This window comes from Panthera leo, chromosome C1 (assembly GCF_018350215.1).
Source record: "Panthera leo isolate Ple1 chromosome C1, P.leo_Ple1_pat1.1, whole genome shotgun sequence".
NCBI classification, from domain to species: Eukaryota; Metazoa; Chordata; class Mammalia; order Carnivora; family Felidae; genus Panthera; species Panthera leo.
In genome coordinates this window covers 25288921-25308090 of record NC_056686.1, presented here as the reverse complement: position 1 = coordinate 25308090, position 19170 = coordinate 25288921, and the positions used below count along the sequence as shown (strand labels likewise).

Here is a 19170-nt window from a genome sequence, read left to right as displayed (position 1 = left end):
TCTGCCATCTTTGTGGGTTCCTCTCAGCCTTGGACCCATTCCCCACCCACCCCCAGCCTGGCTCCCAAGCCTGGGATAGCTCCACTGCTCCCCTTTCCTGCTCCCCTCAGGGGCAGGCCCAGACCTTTCTCCTCGGTAAGGATGTCACTGTCACTGTGGGACCCAGAAGGAGGGAAGGGATGAGATAAAGGAATCTGAAAACACGGCCCCTTTCCAAGCCCTAGCTTATGACTTCAAGCTCTGACTAAATCCCCACGTCAAGTTCACTTCTGTTGGGAGGCCAGAGCTCACCAAACCCCACCCTCACTTGATACTGTAACAAAGATACAGCCATTGCAAGGTCACAAGGCCCTGCTTCTAAGCCGCTGACCCTACAGGGGCCTCCTAAGCAGAACAACAAGTAATGACATGCGCCCCTCAGCAGACAAATTGTCCTGTGAGGCCCAATAACACAGTTAGGCTTATCGACCTGAAAACTTCCCTCTCTGGGTGCCAGCCTCATTTAGGAGCTAAGGCCTCTGGGTACTTCCTCTTAGAAGGGGTGGGCTTTAAATAAGGATGGTCTTCATAGCCCAGGTTGCTGGGATGCATAAGAATGGTGTGGGTGAAGACAGTGGGGATGCCTTCGCAGGAGGGCCTTCGCAGACTTGATCAAAGTGACTTTAGAACGGGCAATACTGAACCAGGAGTCTGTGAGAAGACAGGGCATCCCTGATCTGACCCTCTTCCCTCCTGGACATGTGCAGGGAACACCAGGGATGGTACTGGAATGCTGGGGAGAAACGGGGTCTGTACTGAAAGCGAACAATGCTTTATTTCCCTTATCCCAGTCATAAATTGTGGTGACCCTGGGATTCCAGCCAATGGCCTCCGGCTGGGCAATGACTTCAGGTACAACAAAACTGTGACGTATCAGTGCGTCCCTGGCTACATGATGGAGTCACATAGGGTGTCTGTGCTGAGCTGCACCAAGGACCGGACATGGAATGGTACCAAGCCAGTCTGCAAAGGTGTGTCTGAGGGCTGCACATGTGGACAGAGGGCCAAAGAAGATACAAAAGTGAGACATGGGCCTTGAACATGTAGAAGGGAGGGAGGTGACAAGTCAGAGCCCTAATAACATCCTATCATGGGGGGTGTGAGGTGAGGACTGGTCCCTGAACATCTGCAAGGAGAGAGTCAGAGGTACCAAGGTAAGGCCTGGGCTTTGAACATCAAAGGGAGGGCGGTGCAAAGAGAGGAGTGGGTTGTCACACTTGAGGGCATTGTAAAATGCAAAAGGATCCTGGCTCCCAAAGTAAGAGGGGGCATTCCTGATTCTCCCTGCTTAACCCAGAGTCCCAGAGGGTTCAGGGTAGCCGGTGACATCAGAGCTGGGTGAGTGGGGCCTGGTTTCCTAGGATGGCACCAGAACTCAGCATGCTTTGGTCTTCCCCTCCCCCAGCTATCATATGCAAACCGCCTCAGCTCATCCCCAATGGGAAAGTGGTGGGGTCTGACTTCATGTGGGGCTCAAGCGTGACGTATGCCTGCCTGGAGGGGTACCAGCTGTCCCTGCCTGCAGTGCTCACCTGTGAAGGGAATGGATCCTGGACTGGAGAGTTGCCTCAGTGTTTCCGTAAGTTGCTCACCAGGGCCTTTGTGCATCTTATCTGCTGGCTCCTGCCTGTTCCCGCCTCAGAGCTTTGCTACTGGAAGGCCTAGAATAGGTACTGCCCTCCCCAAAATCAGGGGCGAGCTTTGTCAGAGATGCTATTAGAGGGGATTTAAAGGAAAATAAGGAGAATATCCTAACTGAGCTCTGGCTGTGGACACTGTGGAGTGACATTGGAAGGAAATGAAGCTGGAGATAAGGGAAGTGTTTCTTAACATGAAAGGTTGTTCACTGGATAGGATAGTTCCCAAAGATCTGGAAGGGACCCATGCTGGAAATGTACGTGTCTTTATGGAAAATAGCCTGTGCAGAAAAGATTCCTGGAGCATTCATGACTTTTTGGTGAAAGAGTTTATTTCTTATCCACCTGGCCTAATTTTGTCCCCAGGAGCCCGATTCCATCCCATTTTATTTTTATTTTTATCCATTATATATATTCATTATATATAATGAATAAATATATATCCATTATATTTATCCCATTTATTTTTATTCCCTTATTCTTGTCATAGCACATAATTGGGCCCTAGAAGGTTTTGTCGGTGCCCAGGCTTTAGACAAACACTAGGACCTATTTTTTTCTTTCTACTTGGCATTTATCTAATTCTGTAGAAAACTACCAACATACCCATGACATTGTTTGGGTGCCTCTGAAAATTCGCTTCCATTTGGGAAATTTCAGCAGGAACTAGAACCAGCAGCTCAAAAAGTGGATGCAAGAAAGGCAGCATTTAATGCACAGTTAACCCCTCAGGCCTTTGCACACCTTCAGAAAAACATTAGGAAGGTAACAAGTTCAGGGTTGCATGTAGACTCAGAAACCTTGCTTTTCTTCCTAAGAAATAGCCAAATTGCTTTTGAACAATGAATTATGGTCATCATAAAAAAAAAAATGTACCGTATCTGAAAATACAAAGAAGAATGTAATAGTCATCTGAACTCTCACTTCCCAAAGATAACCAGGGTTAAGTTCTTGGCTGTGCTTCCACACCGACCACAAGGCTTTCTTACATAGATAGCAGGAGGTGTGCAGTTTTCTGTAAACGGTTTGCAATCATGCTGTGCTTACTAGTTCACGACTTGTCTTCCCTGATGGGCCATCACCACCTTTCTCCATCACTCGATACGGATCTACACATCATCATGTGTAATAGCATAAAGCATTTCTTTGTTGTAGATACCACAACTGGTTTAATCTTCTCCTACTGGTGATGAATTTAGGTTTCTCCAGTTTTAATCTTGTTAGAAGTCCTGCAATAAATGTTCTTGAGGATAGCATCTCCTCACTCTTGTGGTGAAGCCCTAAGAGAGAGAAAATGCTGAGCCAACAGGCGTGCACTCTCTACGTCCTGACACCTGTTGCCAAACTGTCTTCTAGAAAGCACACTCACACTCCTGCCAGCGGTTTATGAGAATATGTCGTGACTCACATCCTCATTGACAATGGATTTTGCCAATATCTTTTAATATTTACTAGCACAAGAAGTTTTAAAAGGTATCTCATTGTTTTCTTTGGCCTCACATTCCTTATCTGCAAGATGGAGCCGTTCTTTCTTTGTCATCCATTTGTACTTCTTGCTCATTGAGCTGCCTCTTCTGGATTTGGTGACATCTGGTCAACTCGGCCTGTAACTGACTTCTGATTGGTTAGACTAGACTCCCCAGCTTCCATAGAGGATTCTTCCAGCATAGCCTGCTGGTCCTGATTCCATTTTATTTTGGTTATGTTTATGAACCTCTTGACTCCATGCACATACACACGTTCATATCATAGCATCAAGGGTGTTCTTCATGCTTGAAGTGGTATCTTTGGGAGCTTTGCCTTTGGTAGCCCATTTTCTTGTAGATTGCTGGTAAGAAGTCAGATATCTTTATTTCTCACCCACTGTGCTCCACAACATATTTACCACGGCCAAGTGGCTGACCACTGAGGTGTGCAGTAAACCGTGGAATTCTTATCACTGGTTCATACTTTGCATCTGGGCCTCCCGCAGTTCTTGGTGCTTCCTCTTCCCTCCTCCAGATTGCGTCTTTTCCTCCGTAGACCTGCTTCTCAAACCTGGTCATTCTCTTGCTGTATTATTGCAAATGTATCCTCGTAACACCATTCTTCCTCATAGAACTCCCTAAACATGGTCAAGGATTTTGTCCCCATACTGTAGCAGATCAGGATCAACTCATTTTCAGCCTCACCCCCTTTCTACATGTTCCCCAGATCCACTCAGCTCTTTCCATGCTACCTTCTCATTTGGCTGGGCCGCACCCCTGTTTTTAAGAAAGAGCTTCTCAACTTGACTTCTCCCCACCGCCCTGCCACCCCTGATTGCACCATTTCCAAATGTGCAACTTCCACTTCTTCTCCTGAGTATCTGATGCACTTGTGTACTTTCAGTCAATTTTGTTGATGTTCAAGCCATGTTACTGAAAATTGGTACCTTTCATCTTTTACACCCTCCTGTGTTATCTGACTTAGATTCCAAGATCTCAGAAGGCAGGGCTCATGCCTGCAGACTTATTTGGCTCCAGAAACAGCAGAAAATCAGGAGCTGAAAGGTGTTTAATAAATGGTCTTTGAAAGTTAATAGAGAAGGAAGTGAATCTAATTCAAAGCAGAATAGGAATGAGGAAGAAGAGTCACCCTGGGCCTTTAGCTCTGCTCTGATTACCCACATGTGAACTCATCCGCTGAGAGGTCACAGCACATCAGTACATCCATACAGACAACGTTTTACATTTCGCAGTGCTTTGTGTTGCCTCCTCAAGGGACGTTTGCACACATGGTCACATCTGATGCTCACCACGACATATCCTGGGAGGTGGGCAGGAGAAGTCCCTTCTCCGGTGGCTGGTGGGGAAGATGAGGCTCAGAAAAAGGACCTGACATAGCGAGTGAGTGACAAAGTCTAGTCTGAAAACAATCATCGATCCAATTTTCTCTGAAACTCTCACTCAAATTTATAGCTCATGCTATCACCACTAGAACTTTGAAGATAGGAGAAAAGAATAGACATAAAATTTAATTTTTCATTTTAGACTGCTTCAATAAATGGAACTTCAGAGCCGCATATGATCGACATGAGGCCCTTTCTTTTAAGCAGAGCACATCAACAGTGTGAAGACCCATCCGGCTGCTCCCCACGGCAGCTGGTTTGTTCGGGGCTTGGCGATTCGTAGAACTGCCACAGCAAGTGTTTACAGAAAAGAAGTGCAAGTTGAGCGTGCTTTCCGACCAACACGACACAAGAGTGCTGGCGGTCCCCTGGGCCTACTCACACCACACCACACATCACTGGTTGTTTATTATCTTTGGGCTTGATAGCTGTTTCAAAGTATATTGATTCAGGGTGCCTGGGTGGCTCCACTGGCTGAGCCTCCGACTTCGGCTCAGGTCACAATCTCCCAGTTTGTGGGTTCAAGCCCCGCATCAGGCTCTGTGTTTACAAGCTTGGAGCCTGGAGCTTGCTTTGGATTCTGTGTCTCCCTCTCTCTCTGCCGCTGCCCTGCTCAAGCGCTCTCTCCCTCAAAAAAAACAAACATTTAAAAAAATTTTTTTTAATAAATAAAAGTATATTGGTTCTAAGAACAAAACTACAGGTAGAATCCCTCTGTGCTTATTTTAAAAGGCATCAAAATCACTATTGCAGGCAACCCCCTTTAAAACACAGGTCTGTTTCTGCAACGTCCTAAGGAAATAAGAATTTTTAGTAAACTATGTATGCAAACGCTTAAGACAGTGAACTGAAGGGACAGAAGAGGGGCCTGCCTTTATTCTATTTGCTGTCACACAATTTGAATTTGATAATCATTCTCTAGTGAATCTCCCTGATGACCTCAATGAAATGGGCACATTCATACACTACTCGCTGCAACGTAAATGCACACTCTTTGGAAAGCCATTTCCAGTCCACGTCAAGACCTGTAAACACGTTTAAACCTTTAAACATATGAAGTCCTAGAGAATCCCCCTAAGAAAACACTACCAGGGCAAGAATAGCCCTATAACATCTAAGGTTATAATAATAGAAAATACCTAATACAAATGATTAACTATGATAAACTACAGTTACGGCACAACCTTTCATTGCATATGTGGCCAGTTGTGATAATGGTGTCATTAACGTGGAGAGTGTTTACAGGCTAATAAGCAAACAAAGCAAGGTTTACAACACTTGGACATTGGGTTCACAGCCACGCACAAGGTTACATACAGCCGAGCGTAGGCTAGAAGAGAATGAGCATCAAAGTGGAAAAAAAGTTTCGGTAGTGAGTTTTAGCTTATTTTTTCTCAACGTTCTATACTTCCTAGAACATTACTTCACTACTTGGGGGATTATTAACAAGCAGTTTGAATATGGAAAGGAGAGGAAGCACATGGCAGCAGGTGTGAGAGGCAAGTGTGATCTTTTACCCGGGGCTGCCCCCGTGTGCAGAGTTCAAGTAGAACCAGGAGGAAAGCCAGCCTGGGGTGGCAGACTGGGTTCTAGAAAGCAACTCAGACCTGCCTTTCTCCCTTCGTCTTTCCAGCCGTGTTCTGCGGAGATCCTGGCGTCCCAGCCCGTGGGAGGAGAGAGGACCGAGGCTTCTCCTACAGGTCATCCGTCTCCTTCTCCTGCCAGCCCCCTCTGGTGCTGGTGGGCTCACCACGGAGGTTTTGCCAGTCAGACGGGACGTGGAGTGGCACCCAGCCCAGCTGCATAGGTAAGAGGTGGTCTGGGGCAGAGTGTCCCAGCTGGTGGGCATCCTTCTCTCAGGCCCAAGATGATGCCTTTCCTTCCCCGTCTTCAGTGCTCTCATTTGCAAAAGGGAACAAGTCCTCCTCTGAGCTTCTTAAAGCAGGGTGTGATATTGAAATAGCCAGAGTGAACTTGCTGCCGGGGATCACATAGCCCGGGGGTATGACTTGGGTGGAGATACCAACAGGTGGGGGAGGCAGGATCTGGCTCCATTTTCCCCTCCTACCCCTATTTCTCAGAGTGAGCGGAGGCGATGAAAGCTTCAGTGCCCATGTGGTCTGTTTCTCTGTTTTGCAATCCAGACCCAACGCTGACCATGTGCACAGACCCCGGTGTGCCGCAGTTTGGGATACAGAACAATTCCCAGGGATACCAGGTAATGAGGTCAGCCAAGATCGGGCCTTCCTGCCTCCTGTCCCTTCACATCGCTGTCAGCCTCGAAAGACTCAGGGATCTTCCCTGGGGCAGCACCAGTGGGACACAAAACCTTGGAAGCTGGAGACAGGAAGCGCTCTGCCTCTTTGAACCGTGCCACACAGGAGCCCATTCAGAAACAGAAGGCACTTACACCAATCCGAAAACCTGATGTGGGAGAGCAGATTCTCACATATTGACAGCACCACTTCCCAGCAGGCCCATGTAGTTGGGGCGGGTGGTTTTGGAAAGACAGAAATGAGTGAGACAGATAACCTTCTGTCCTCACGGCACATATCCCCTACTCACAGACACAGGGCTTAGACAGAGTGGCAGGAGCGAGCAGATGCCACACGGGAGGCAGGCTCCATGGACACCTTCCAGGAGGATACAGGCTTCATGGACACATCTCAGAATGAGCTTCAAGGAGAAGGAAGGGATTTGGACAGCCGTGGATGGGACGCACAGAATAGAGAACAGGAAGCAGGAAAGTACAGTTGTGTTCAAGGTGGGACGATTAACTGGAGCCCAAGATGTGCCCAGAAGAAATGGCACATTGGGATCCAGCCAAGGAATGTGACGCATTCACTCAATCTGCATTCATTTAACAAATATTTAGCGGCATAACCTCTCCAGGTGCTAGGAATACAGTGGGAACAAGACAGGCCAGGTGCCCGCTCTAGGAAGCTCTCCACTTGGTGACAATAAACAGGATAATTTCTGACAACAATAAGCACTATGTACCATATAATATAAAGGGGTGTGATGGGGTGGGTTGCTATTTTAGGAAGCGGGGTGAGGGAAGAGGCCTCCTGAACTTGAACTGTGGCCTCTGTGATGAGAAGGGCCAGCCCCGGGCAGAGCTGGGTGGGTATTTCTGGCAGAGGGAGCGGCCAGTGCAGAGGGGCGTCAAGGCAGGGGAGTGCTTAGCAGGTTGGAGGACTGGTAGGCGGGCGAGCCAGCAAGTCCAGAGCATTGTGAACAGAGGAGAAGAGACCAGAGAGCTGGGTGAGGTTTGGAAACGGGGCATTGTCTTATAAAGTTAAATATTCACACATGCTGTGACCCAAGAGCTCCATTCCTGGAAACTAACCCCAAAGACACTCTTGCACATGTTACCAAAACATGAGAAAAATTGTGGTAAAGTCACACAATGGTGTATTAGCAGGACAGATGAATGCACTACAGCTCTACGCAATGCAGTCAGGGGGGAGCCCCAGTGGCTCAGTCAGTTAAGCACCCGACTCTGAATATCAGCCCATAATATCAGCCCAAGTCACGATCTCACTGTTCATGAGTTCAAGCCCTGTGTCAGGCTCTGCACCGACAGTGTGGAGCCTGCTCAGGATTCTCTCTCCCTCTCTTCCTGCCCCTCCCCACTCTCCCTCTCTCTCTCTCTCTCTCTCTCTCTCTGTCCATGTCTCAAAATAAATTTAGAAAACTTTTTTTAAAAAAGAAACATAGTATGGGGTGCCTGGGTGGCTCAGTCGGTTAAGCATCCAACTTCGGCTCAGGTCATGATCTCGTGGTTCATGAGTTTGAACCCCGCGTCGGGCTCTGTGCTGACAGCTTGGAGCCTGGAGCCTGCTTCGGATTCTGTGTCTCCCTCTCTCTCTGCCCCTCCCCTGCTCATGCTCTGTCTCTCTCTGTCTCAAAAATAAATTAAAAACATTAAAAAAAAAAGAAAAGAAACATAGTATGGAATGACAAAGGTGGTATGATGCTATTCCAAAAAGATTAAAACTAGGAACAACATCGTTGAGAGAGATATGTGCCTATGTGTGATAGAATTCTTTTTTAACAAAGCAAGGAAATTAAAAACAAAATTCAAGGTAGTAGTTACCACTGAGGGGGAGCGGAGGAACAGGGCAGGGAAGGAGCACACAGATAGTGACAACTGTGTCACTAGCCTTCTAGCCCTTACGTGGAGGGGTGCACTCCACTTAAGATGTACAGTTCCTTATGACAGATCATTTCTGTATATGTTCCACATAGACTTTTGCATGCATCAAATATCACATGATAATTTTTTTAATGTTTATTTATTTTTGAGAGCGAGACAGAGAGCAAACAGGGGAGGGGCAGAGAGAGAGAGGGAGACACAATCCGAAGCAGGCTCCAGGCTCTGAGCTGTCAGCACAGAGCCTGACGTGGGGCTCAAACCCACAAACTGTGAGATCGTGACTTGAGCTGAAGTCGGACGCTTAACCGACTGAGCCCCTCACGTGATAATTTTTGAGAAGAGAAAGCCATGGGCCAGGTCACCTACGGCCCTCAAGGCCACAGTGAGCATTTTTGGTTTTATTCTAAATGTCACAGGAAACCATTTGAAGGTGATTCTGATCCAGCATTTGCACGCTGTGGACAGAGTGAATGATGGGGGTTAAGGAGGGAGGCACCAGACAAGTAGGATGCTGTTGCAGTGGCTCAGGAGGAAGGAAGTAGTGACAGTGACACGGGGAGAAGTGAAGGGGTCGGAGTGGGCTTTGTAGACAGAACCAGAGGACTTGTTGGATTGGAGGGAGAGGCTGAAGCAAAGGGAGGAATCAAGGCTGTCTTGAGGGCTTTGATTTGCACAACTGGATGGACAGAGGTGCCGTTGCCGAATGAGATGATGAAATTCAAGACACAGCAGTAAGGCATGGAGGAAGGGAGTGCAAGACAAGAGTTTCACTTTGCGATTGAATTTGCTCCTGTACGTAATAGGGACACGTGAGTGTTCTTAGCTGGGAAATAGTGAAACCCGAGTTGCAACTTAGGAAGCTGATCTGACCCCGCCATGCCACGCAAAGGGCAGAGGGAGAGACGGAGTCGGTGGCTGCAGGGGTGTAGAGTTGGACAGTGAGGGCTGGTGGAGGGTGAGGATGGGGAAAACAACTGAGCAGAGACTTAGATGGCAGGAAGGTGGCAATTCCATCCGACAGATACTTACAAAGCAAGTGCCAGATGCAGCTATCTGGAGAGAAGACAAGTCTCCCTTCCTTACGGAATGTATCGATTCGTAGAAGAAAGAGACACGCACAAGCAGTGATTCTGTTTCGTGCAGTGTATAAAATGCTTTCAAATCCACCACTGCATTTGAGTGTCACGACACTGTGCTGTAGGTGTGGCAGGGCTGGTCACCCCACGCTGTCCACCAGAAGACTAAGGCATAGAGTCCCCTACAGCCTGTCGCTCAGTGAGTAGATGTGGAAGCCGCAACTCTGATCAAGATCTTCTGATTCTGAGTCAGGCACTCTGTCCGCCACAGCGGAGAGTGATGCTTCCAGTAACAGCATTGATCTGGCTCCGGGGCCTGGGTGAGGGCTTGCGGAAAAGGCGGAGTGGAAGCTGCCTCAAAGGGTAAATAATATTTAACCGGGCAGAGAAGTGGAAGTAGGATGTTGCAGGTGGAGACAGGGGTATGGGTAGGAGCTCGGTCACGCGAAAGTAAGTAGTCAAGCGACAGGGTGTGAAGCATCACTGGGTAGAAAGTGATCAAGGAACCTTCCCTCCTCCCCACAGGTCGGAAGCACAGTGCTCTTCCGCTGTCAAAAAGGTTACCTGCTTCAGGGCTCCACCACCAGGACCTGCCTTCCCAACCTGACCTGGAGCGGAACCCCGCCCGACTGTGTCCGTGAGTGCAGACTTCACCTGCATCCCACGACGGTGCCTCTTGGCAACACGTTATCTCCCCCAGCTGGGCACCCGGGCCGTGCTCAGACGTTCTGGATGACGGGGAGCTCATGACTTCTCATTGGGACCAATACTGCGCTCTTTGTAGTCCTTATCCCTTGGGGCCTCACGGAAGACACTGCCACACAAAAGCCTTTCTGATACTGGAAGGCAATTCCTATGCCTTAGCAAAAAAGAAAGAACTTTCCAGTGGCAGCAAAAACGAACTGCTACAAGGTCAGCCCTCAGGATGAAAGATTGCAGGCTTTTGACCATAATTATTCCTCTTCCCTCAGGAAGAGTGCTGCAGTCCCTCCAGACTGACTAAGCCAGTATCCACATCACCTCCATCGTAGCCATCTGTATAGACATCAAGGCTGGGGTGGAGGGGAGATTTGGGGAGGGCATGCTGGACATGAAAGGGGCCTAGAAAGCAAAGGAAGGGGATGTTCCATCTAGGAACAGGAATGGGCAGAAGGCCTTCTGAGGACCCTAATCCCCCAGGCCCAACACCATCTTTCCTCTCGTCCAGCCCACCACTGCAAGCAGCCAGAGACGCCAACCCATGCCAACGTTGGGGCCCTGGACTTGCCCTCCATGGGCTACACCCTCATCTATTCCTGCCAGGAGGGCTTCTCCCTCAAGGGTGGCTCCGAGCACCGCACCTGCAAAGCAGATGGCAGCTGGACAGGCAAACCACCCATCTGCCTGGGTGAGTGTGCCTGCTCGGTGAACTTCTCCAGCAGGGGAGGCCAAAGGTGACAGCTGAGCTTGGGGGGAAGACGGCAACAGAGAAGGAAGAGGGGCGCCTGGGTGGCTCAGTTGGTTAAGCCTCCACCTCTCGATTTCAGCTCAGGTCATGATCTCACGGTCTGTGGGTTCAAGCCCCACGTCAGGCTCTCTGCCGACAGCGCAGAGCCTTCTTGGGATTCTCTCCCTTTCTCTCTCTCTGCCCCTCCCCCACTCTCATTTTTTCTCTCTCTGCCTCTCAAAATAAATAAATATTTCTTAAAAAGGAAGGAAGAGATGTGATTTCCAGGAGCTGGATCCTGCTTCTGATTTTCTGAGGTATTGAGCCTCTAGGAGATGTCAGTCTAGAGAGGCACAGGGTAAAGCCATCCCAAATTTTATTTTGCTACCTTCTCCCAGGATTATGTGTAATCATTTCCACCAAACCAAAATAACTCGTTACACATAGTATAACCTTGATAAAACAGCACCCACCCACAGATCCCTCGGCATTACCAAAATGCCCCAGACCTCCCTCCCCCTCGTCTTCATTCATTCATTCTGTTTATTGAGCATTATCACCACACATGCCTGTGCTAGGGATAGGGAATTGGAAGGTGAAAGACACAGACCCTGCCCTAAAATAGCTCATGTTCAGCTGCAGAAGACACATTATCAAATATAACCGAACCTTCAGGAACATGGCAATGCACTGAATGCCGTGGGGATGAGGAGGAAGAAGACCAATTCAGCCTAAGTAGGGGAGGAGAGAAACCAGGGAAGGCTTCCTGGAGAAGGTGATCTGAGTCCAGGCTTAATAGAAGGGTCAAGCGAGGCGCCTGGGTGGCTCAGTCGGTTAAGCGGCCGACTTCGGCTCAGGTCACGATCTCTCAGTCTGTGAGTTCGAGCCCCACGTCGGGCTCTGTGCTAACAGCTCAGAGCCTGGAGCCCGTTTCAGATTCTGTGTCTCCTTCTCTCTGACCCTCCCCCGTTCATGCTCTGTCTCTCTCTGTCTCAAAAATAAATAAACGTTAAAAAAAAAATTTTTTTTTTTAAAAAGAAGGGTCAAGCAAGGATAAAGGATCAGTTTGGTGCTGGAACGGCATTAAACTCTCTTACAGATGCTGATCTCACCATATTTCAGGTGCTAAGTAGTCTAAGCACTTTGTGTGCGCTAACTCATTTAATCCTTAACAATCATCCTAAGAGGCAGGGGCTATTCAGATTTAACATATGAGGAAACTGAGACACAGAGAAGTTAAGCAACATGCCCAGGGTCACCAGCTGGTAAAGGAAAAGTGCTGAGATTCAGATCCTGAAGACCGAACTTCAGAATCCCTGTTCCTAAGTACTTTGCAGTTCTGCCCCTCAGGGAGAGAAAGTGTCAGAGTCAGAGCCTTTATCAGGGCCAGAATGTAATAGTATTCTTGTATTTTCACTGCATGAAGTGTTGTACGTTTATTTTACTTATGAAAAGTAGTATTTGTTTTCCATATGTGGTAGTGAACTCTTCTAGAGTACATTTAAGTTCTCATTGAGATAATATAGTCATAATATAAAATTTACCAAATGAACCATTTGTAAGTGCACAGCTCAGTGGCATTAAGTGCATTTACCATACTGTGTGCAACCATCACCACTTTCTCCAGGACACCTTCATCTTCCCCAACAGAAATTCTGTCCCCGTTATCATTTGTCTCAAGATAGTTTTTGATTTCCCTTTTGATTTCTTCTTCAGTCCATTGGTTGCTCAGGAACATGGTATATAATCTCCACATATTTGTGAATTTTCCACTTTTTTTCTTATAATTGATTTCTAGTTTTATATCATTGTGGCCAGAAGAGATGCTTGATATGATCTCTATCTTCTTAGATTTATTAAGAATGTTCTGTCCTGGAGAATGTTCCCTGTGCACTTGAGGAGAATGTATATTCGGCTGCCGTTGGATGGAATGTTCTGTAAATGTCCATTAAGTCCATCTGATCTCATGTTTAGTTTAGGTCCAGTGTTTTCTTACTGATTTACTGTCTGAAAGATCTATCTGTTGTCGAAAGTGAGGTATTGAACTCCTCTACTGTTATTGTATTGCTGTCTGCTTCTCCCCACAGATTTGTTAATATTTGCTTTATATATTTAGGTGTCTTGATGTTGGGTGCATAAATATTTATAACTGTTATATCCTCGTGATGAATTGACCCTTTATCATTATCTAATGAACTTCTTTCTCTCTTGTTACGGTTTTTGGCTTGAAGTCTATTCTGTCTATATAAATATAGCTTGCTCCGCTGTTGGTTTCCATTTGCATGGAACATCTTTTTCCTTCACTTCATTTTCAGCTACATGTCCTTAAAAGTCAGTCTCTTGTAGGCAGCATATAGTTGGGTCTGGAGTTTTTGTTTGGTTTTTGTTTTGTTTTGTCCGCTCAACCGCTCTCTGTGTTTGGATTGGAGAATTTAGTCCATTTACATTTAAAGTAATTTTTGAGGGACCCCTGGGTGTCTCAGTCGGTTAAGGGTTCAACTTTGGCTCGGGTCATGATCTCACGGTTCATGAGTTCGAGCCCCACATGGGACTCTGTGCTGATAGCTCAGAGCCTGCTTCTGATTCTGTCTCCCTTTCTTTTTACCCCTCCCCTGCTCACACACTCTCTGTCTCTCTCAAAAATAAATAAACATTTAAAAAAATTACAGGGGCATCTGGGTGACTTAGTTGGTTAAGCATCCAACTTCAACTCAGGTCATGATCTCACAGTTCATGAGTTCAAGCCCCACATCCAGCTCTGTGCTGACAGCTCAGAGTCTGGAGCCTGCTTCTGATTCTGTGTCTCCTTCTCTCTCTACCCCTGCCCCCACTCACACTCTGTCTCTCTCTCTCAAAAATAAATAATAAAAAAATTTTAATTATAAAAAAATAAGTAATTTTTTATAAGTATGAACTTCCTGTTGCCATTTTCTTAATTTTTTTTCTGTCTGCTTTGTAGTTCCTTTCTTCTTTTCTCACTCTCTTCCTTTGGAATTTGATGAGTTTCTGTAGTGGTACGTTTTGATTCCTTCCTCTTTTTGTGTATCAACTATAGGTTTTTGTTTTGTGTTTACTGTGAGGCTTACATAAAACATAATTATGGCAGTCTTTTAGAGCAAATAACAACTTAACTTTGAGTGCATACAAAAGCTCTACGTTTTTACACTCCCTTCCTACATTTTATGTTTTTGAGATCACAATTGACATCTTTTTATATTGTGTATTCATTAACAAATTATTATAGTTATAGTTACTTTTAACACTTTTGTCTTTTAACCTTTATACTAGCGTTATGACTGATTTACCCACCACAATTATAGTATTAGAGTATTCTGAATGTAACCATCTATCTTTATCAGTGAGCTTTATACATTTATATGCTCTTATGTTTAGATCTTTTCTTTTACTTGAACTCTTACTGTTGAACAATGTGTAGCTGTACATTCAGTGTGTCCATGGCGTGGGGGGTGGGGGGAGGGAATTCAGGAGCCTTCTATGTCACCATCTTGCTCTGGAGTCTCTTCAAGAGTTCTTTATATATCTAGAATATGAGACCCTTATCAGATACAAGATGTTCACATATTTTCTCCCATTTTACGGGTGGTCTTTCACTTTCTTTATTTTTTGTTAAGTTTATAGTACTCTATCCTTTATTTCACTCCTCACCTAAAATGAAATTAGACTGTCAATTTTAAGCTCCACTTTAGTCCTGTATTACATTGTTTTTTTCAAATGTGGGAGGTATTTTTTACAGCCTTATTGAGATATAATTGGTACATTAAACTGCACATATGTAATGAATACAATGCAATTAGTTTGGACTTTTTTTACCTTCTTTTGAAGGTCCTTCAAAGGAAGGTCCTTCTTTTTACCTTCTTTTGATGTCCTTTTGAACACAAAAGTTTTTAATTTTAGTGAACTCCAATTTATCTATATTTTCTTTGCTTGTTTGTGCTTTCATATCATATCTAAGAAACCACTGCCAAATCCAAGGTCATGAAAATTTATGCCTGTGTTTTCTTCTAAGAGCTTTATAGTTTAGCTCTTACATTTAGGTTTATTTTGTGGGGGGGTTTTTGGTGCGGGTGGTTGTTTGGGGTCCAAATTCATTCTTTTGCATGTGGCTATCCAGTTATCCCAGCACCATTTATTGGAAAAACTATTCTTCACTATTCTTCATTGAACTGTCTTGGTACCCTTATCAAAGATCACTTGACCATAAATATGTGAGCTTATATCTGGATCCTCCATTTTATCCATTGAGCCGTGTAACTGCCTCTATGACATCACCACAGGTCTGATTACAATAGCTTTGTAATAAATTTTGAAGTCGGGAAGTGTACATCTTCCTTTTTGTGCTGCTTTTTCAGGATTGTTTTGGCTCTTCTGGGCCCCTTTTATTTCTAGATGAATTTTAGGATTGGATTTTGAAATTCTGCAAAGCAGACAGCTGGGATTTTGACAGGGATTGTGGTAAATCTGTAGGTCACTTGGGGGAGTGTTGCCATCTGAGCTATATTAAGTCTTCCAGTCCATGAACATGGAATGTCTTCCCATTCATTTAAATCTTTAATTCTTTCGAATGATGGTTTGTCATTTTCAGCATATATGTCTTGCACTTCCTTGGTTACATTTATTCTTAAGTACTTCATTGTTTTTGATGTTACTGTGTACTTATATATAAAAACACAAAATGCTTTAGATGCAGTTGAATTTTACCTGTCCCTTCCTGTGTGACCTTGGGCAAGCCTCTTCACCTCTCTGCCCCTTAGTGGGTTTCTCTTCTATAAAATGGAGACAATAATCTCTACCTCACAGGTTTTTTTCATTAAAATGTTTCATGTTATTTACTTATTTTGAGAGAAACCATGAGCAGGGGAGGGGCAGATAGAGAGGAAGAGAGAGAATCCCAAGCAGGCTCTGCACTGGCAGCACAGAGCCTGACATGGAGCTCGATCTCACAAACTGTGAGATCATGATCTGAACCAAAATCAAGAGCTGGACACTTAGCCAACTGAGCCACGCAGGTACCCCTCTACCTCACAGTTTTGAGAGCAGGGGTAAGTGAAATAACATGAAATACATGGCCTAGCATAGATCCTGGCCCATAAAATGCTTTCTCCCTCTCACTCCCTCATCTTATAAAACCTAAGACAATTAAAGGCATTTTGTTCATAAATGTGCTTTTACTGAGTCTTTGTGGAAAGTTTCTCCACAGCCTTTTGCAAACACAAACATAAGCTAACCTCCAGAGTCGGAAGGATTATGCTAAAACCCTGGCCTCCTAAAAGAGACAGTAGGGAGAGTCAGCCCTTCCTTGGTGACAGGACAGATATTTCTGTTGTTTCTGTGTCAAATAAGGAAAGACATTAACATTGGCTGACTGTCACCTCATTTATTTATCACAGACCTATAAGGTATGTTTCAGTATTTGCCCATGTTTCCAATGAGGAGACAGAGACTCTGAGTGGTAAAGTAACTAGTCAAGGTCACACAGCATTCAGTAGCACTACTGGGACCTGAACCTAGACTGTATGGCTCAGGCCCAAAACTTGTGCCTTTGCACATGCTTTTGCCTGTGAGGGCTTCTCAGTCTTTTATTTCCCACACACACAAGTGCTTCATTGAATTCAGTTGTAGACTGATGTGTATATAAACTGCTGTGAAAGGGTTGACAGCCTCAGGCCATGGGCAGCTACTAGGAAGCTCCATAACCTTTTATGATCTCTGAAATTGCTTGGAGAATCATCAGTGAGCCAGTGACAAAAATAATGGTGAATATAACAATCAGAAGGAGGCCCAAGACCAGGTGCCGGATGTGCAGGCACTCGGTGGCAGAGTCATAGGCCTGGGCCTCTGTCACATCACCCACCCTCTTCCAGTCCCTGGACTTCACAGAGTAGCCCAGGCAGCACAAGTTCACAAAGACTATGTTGAACAGGGACCAGATGATGTGATCATGCACAGAGGTTTTGCTGTGAATGTCGATCTTGGTGGTTGCCATGGGATCCAAGCCCTGGGTCACCCCAAGTACAGCCACCTCGTGCTTCTCCTTGAGCATCTCATAGGTTGGGGGGGAAGTGGTGTGGATGCTGGGAAAGTAGGGCTGGGAATTGCAGTTCATAATGCCAGACGGAGCAGCTGTTGGGGGCTTCTTAGTCTTCATATCATCACTCCAAAGGAGGGAAGCACTCCACTGAAACCCCCACCAATGCTCAAGGAGTTCGCTTTTGATTGGTGGAAGGTCCTCCTTGGTGCCAGGCATCTGGGAGGAAAGTAGAAACAGTCCAGGACAGGGCTGTTCAAACTAGGGTCATCCGTAGGGGCATTCGGCAGATTTCTGTACCAGGGTGGGAAAATAACTTTATTTTCCTTTACCCTTTACTGAAATTTAGCATTTCCTTTCATTTGGAATGGAGACAAAAACCCAAAACAGTGTTTACAACACCTATAACTTTGTAACCAGTAAAAATTGCAGAGATTTTCATATTATATTATCATTCTCGCTGATATCGTGAAATATTGCGTATGTTCCTGACTAATGTTCCTAATGAAACATTAGGGTAGTGACTGGACCTGCTGCCAGATCCTGTTACTTAATGCAGTAGTAAAGAATCACATATCTACCTGCATCCTAGTTCTTTGTTTAGTATTTCAATGACTATAATCGATGGAATAGATTTCCCTTTAACTCTTTACGTTTGATTATTCTGAGAGGGGCCCATAGCATCACCAGACCATCAAAGTATCCACTCCCAGTCTAAAGAGGACAAGTCCAAAACAAGATCTCAAAGAAACCATTGACCTAATGTCAGAGAGGTGGCCATTATTTTTCCAGTAGAGTGTAGACCAGAGGCTGAACCTATTTCCCTCCTTTCTCTTTCCCCAGCAGAGGTGCGGCCTAGTGGGAGACCCATCAACACTGCCCGGGAACCACCACTCACCCAGGCCTCCGGTAGGTATGGTTCAGATCTCTGGCTCAAGAAACTGGTGTTGCTTCCTTCACCTAGTTACACATGACTTTCTAAGTACTCAGTGAAAGGATGTGAAAACTGTCTACAGAGCCAAACAGGTTTCCCCACCCCAAGCAGACTTCAGGAGGAAGTGAAGGAAGGAAAGGAAACAAAAACCTCATCCAGAAGAGAGAGCCCAAGCTTTCCAGAAACACATCCAGAGCTTCGAGCTCTGGAGCCATTGATTACCACAAGCCCAGCCCCCACCCCCCAACCCAGTATGTGGTCATACAGACACAAAGACCCAAGTCCTGCCTAGGGAGCTTCCTGGAAATGGTTACATTTTTAATACAGGTATTGTATCTTTCAAAGTATAATGTCCATAACTGGGCACATAACTACAGGTGTGGCCCGACCAGTGCAAGACTATTATAGACTATCATATCCTTTTTCAAACTTTATTCTTTTATGTACCACATTAGTGTGTTATACAAGAAGGAAACTAGATTTGGCATCATATTCAGCTCTAATTCCATTCTGGATCACAAGAGGACTCGAGCACTCCACCGTCCTCCCCTGTGTTAGGTGTCGGGGGAAAACAATCTCAGTGAGTGAACTGGGATCAGCCATCAGGTGGCCGCAATCCTATCAACACATATGTAAGTCCCTCTCATATCTGCTCCCCAATTCCTCTAGTTCCTGGTGATGTTTTTGCCAAGAATTCCCTATGGAAAGGGGCCTATGAGTACCAGGGGAAGAAGCAGCCAGCCATGCTCAGAGTGACTGGCTTCCAGGTTGTCAACAGCAAGGTCAATGCCACCATGATTGACCACAGTGGAGTAGAAGTGCACTTGGCTGGTAAGGAGCAGGCCACCCCCTTGAAAGCCTGGGTGTGGCAGGGGTGGGTGGGCCCATGCCCTCTGCAAGGATGTGTCTACTCTCATTGCGTCCTCCTGTCCTTGTCTGGTGGGGAGCGGGCAAATAATGTGTCTGTTCATTTTTGCTTGCATG

At 45.8% G+C, this 19170-nt stretch overlaps 1 protein-coding gene across 1 annotated transcript in view; it reads left to right on the top strand.

Annotated features, from left to right (window-relative positions):
• CSMD2 (CUB and Sushi multiple domains 2) overlaps positions 1–19170 on the top strand; it is a 540846-nt gene that overhangs the window by 512492 nt on the left and 9184 nt on the right. Inside the window, 8 exon segments of the mRNA XM_042948549.1 lie at positions 831–1010; positions 1445–1618; positions 6179–6352; positions 6690–6763; positions 10306–10417; positions 10988–11167; positions 18096–18161; positions 18856–19017. Of these exon segments, the coding sequence (XP_042804483.1) occupies positions 831–1010; positions 1445–1618; positions 6179–6352; positions 6690–6763; positions 10306–10417; positions 10988–11167; positions 18096–18161; positions 18856–19017 (1122 nt within the window).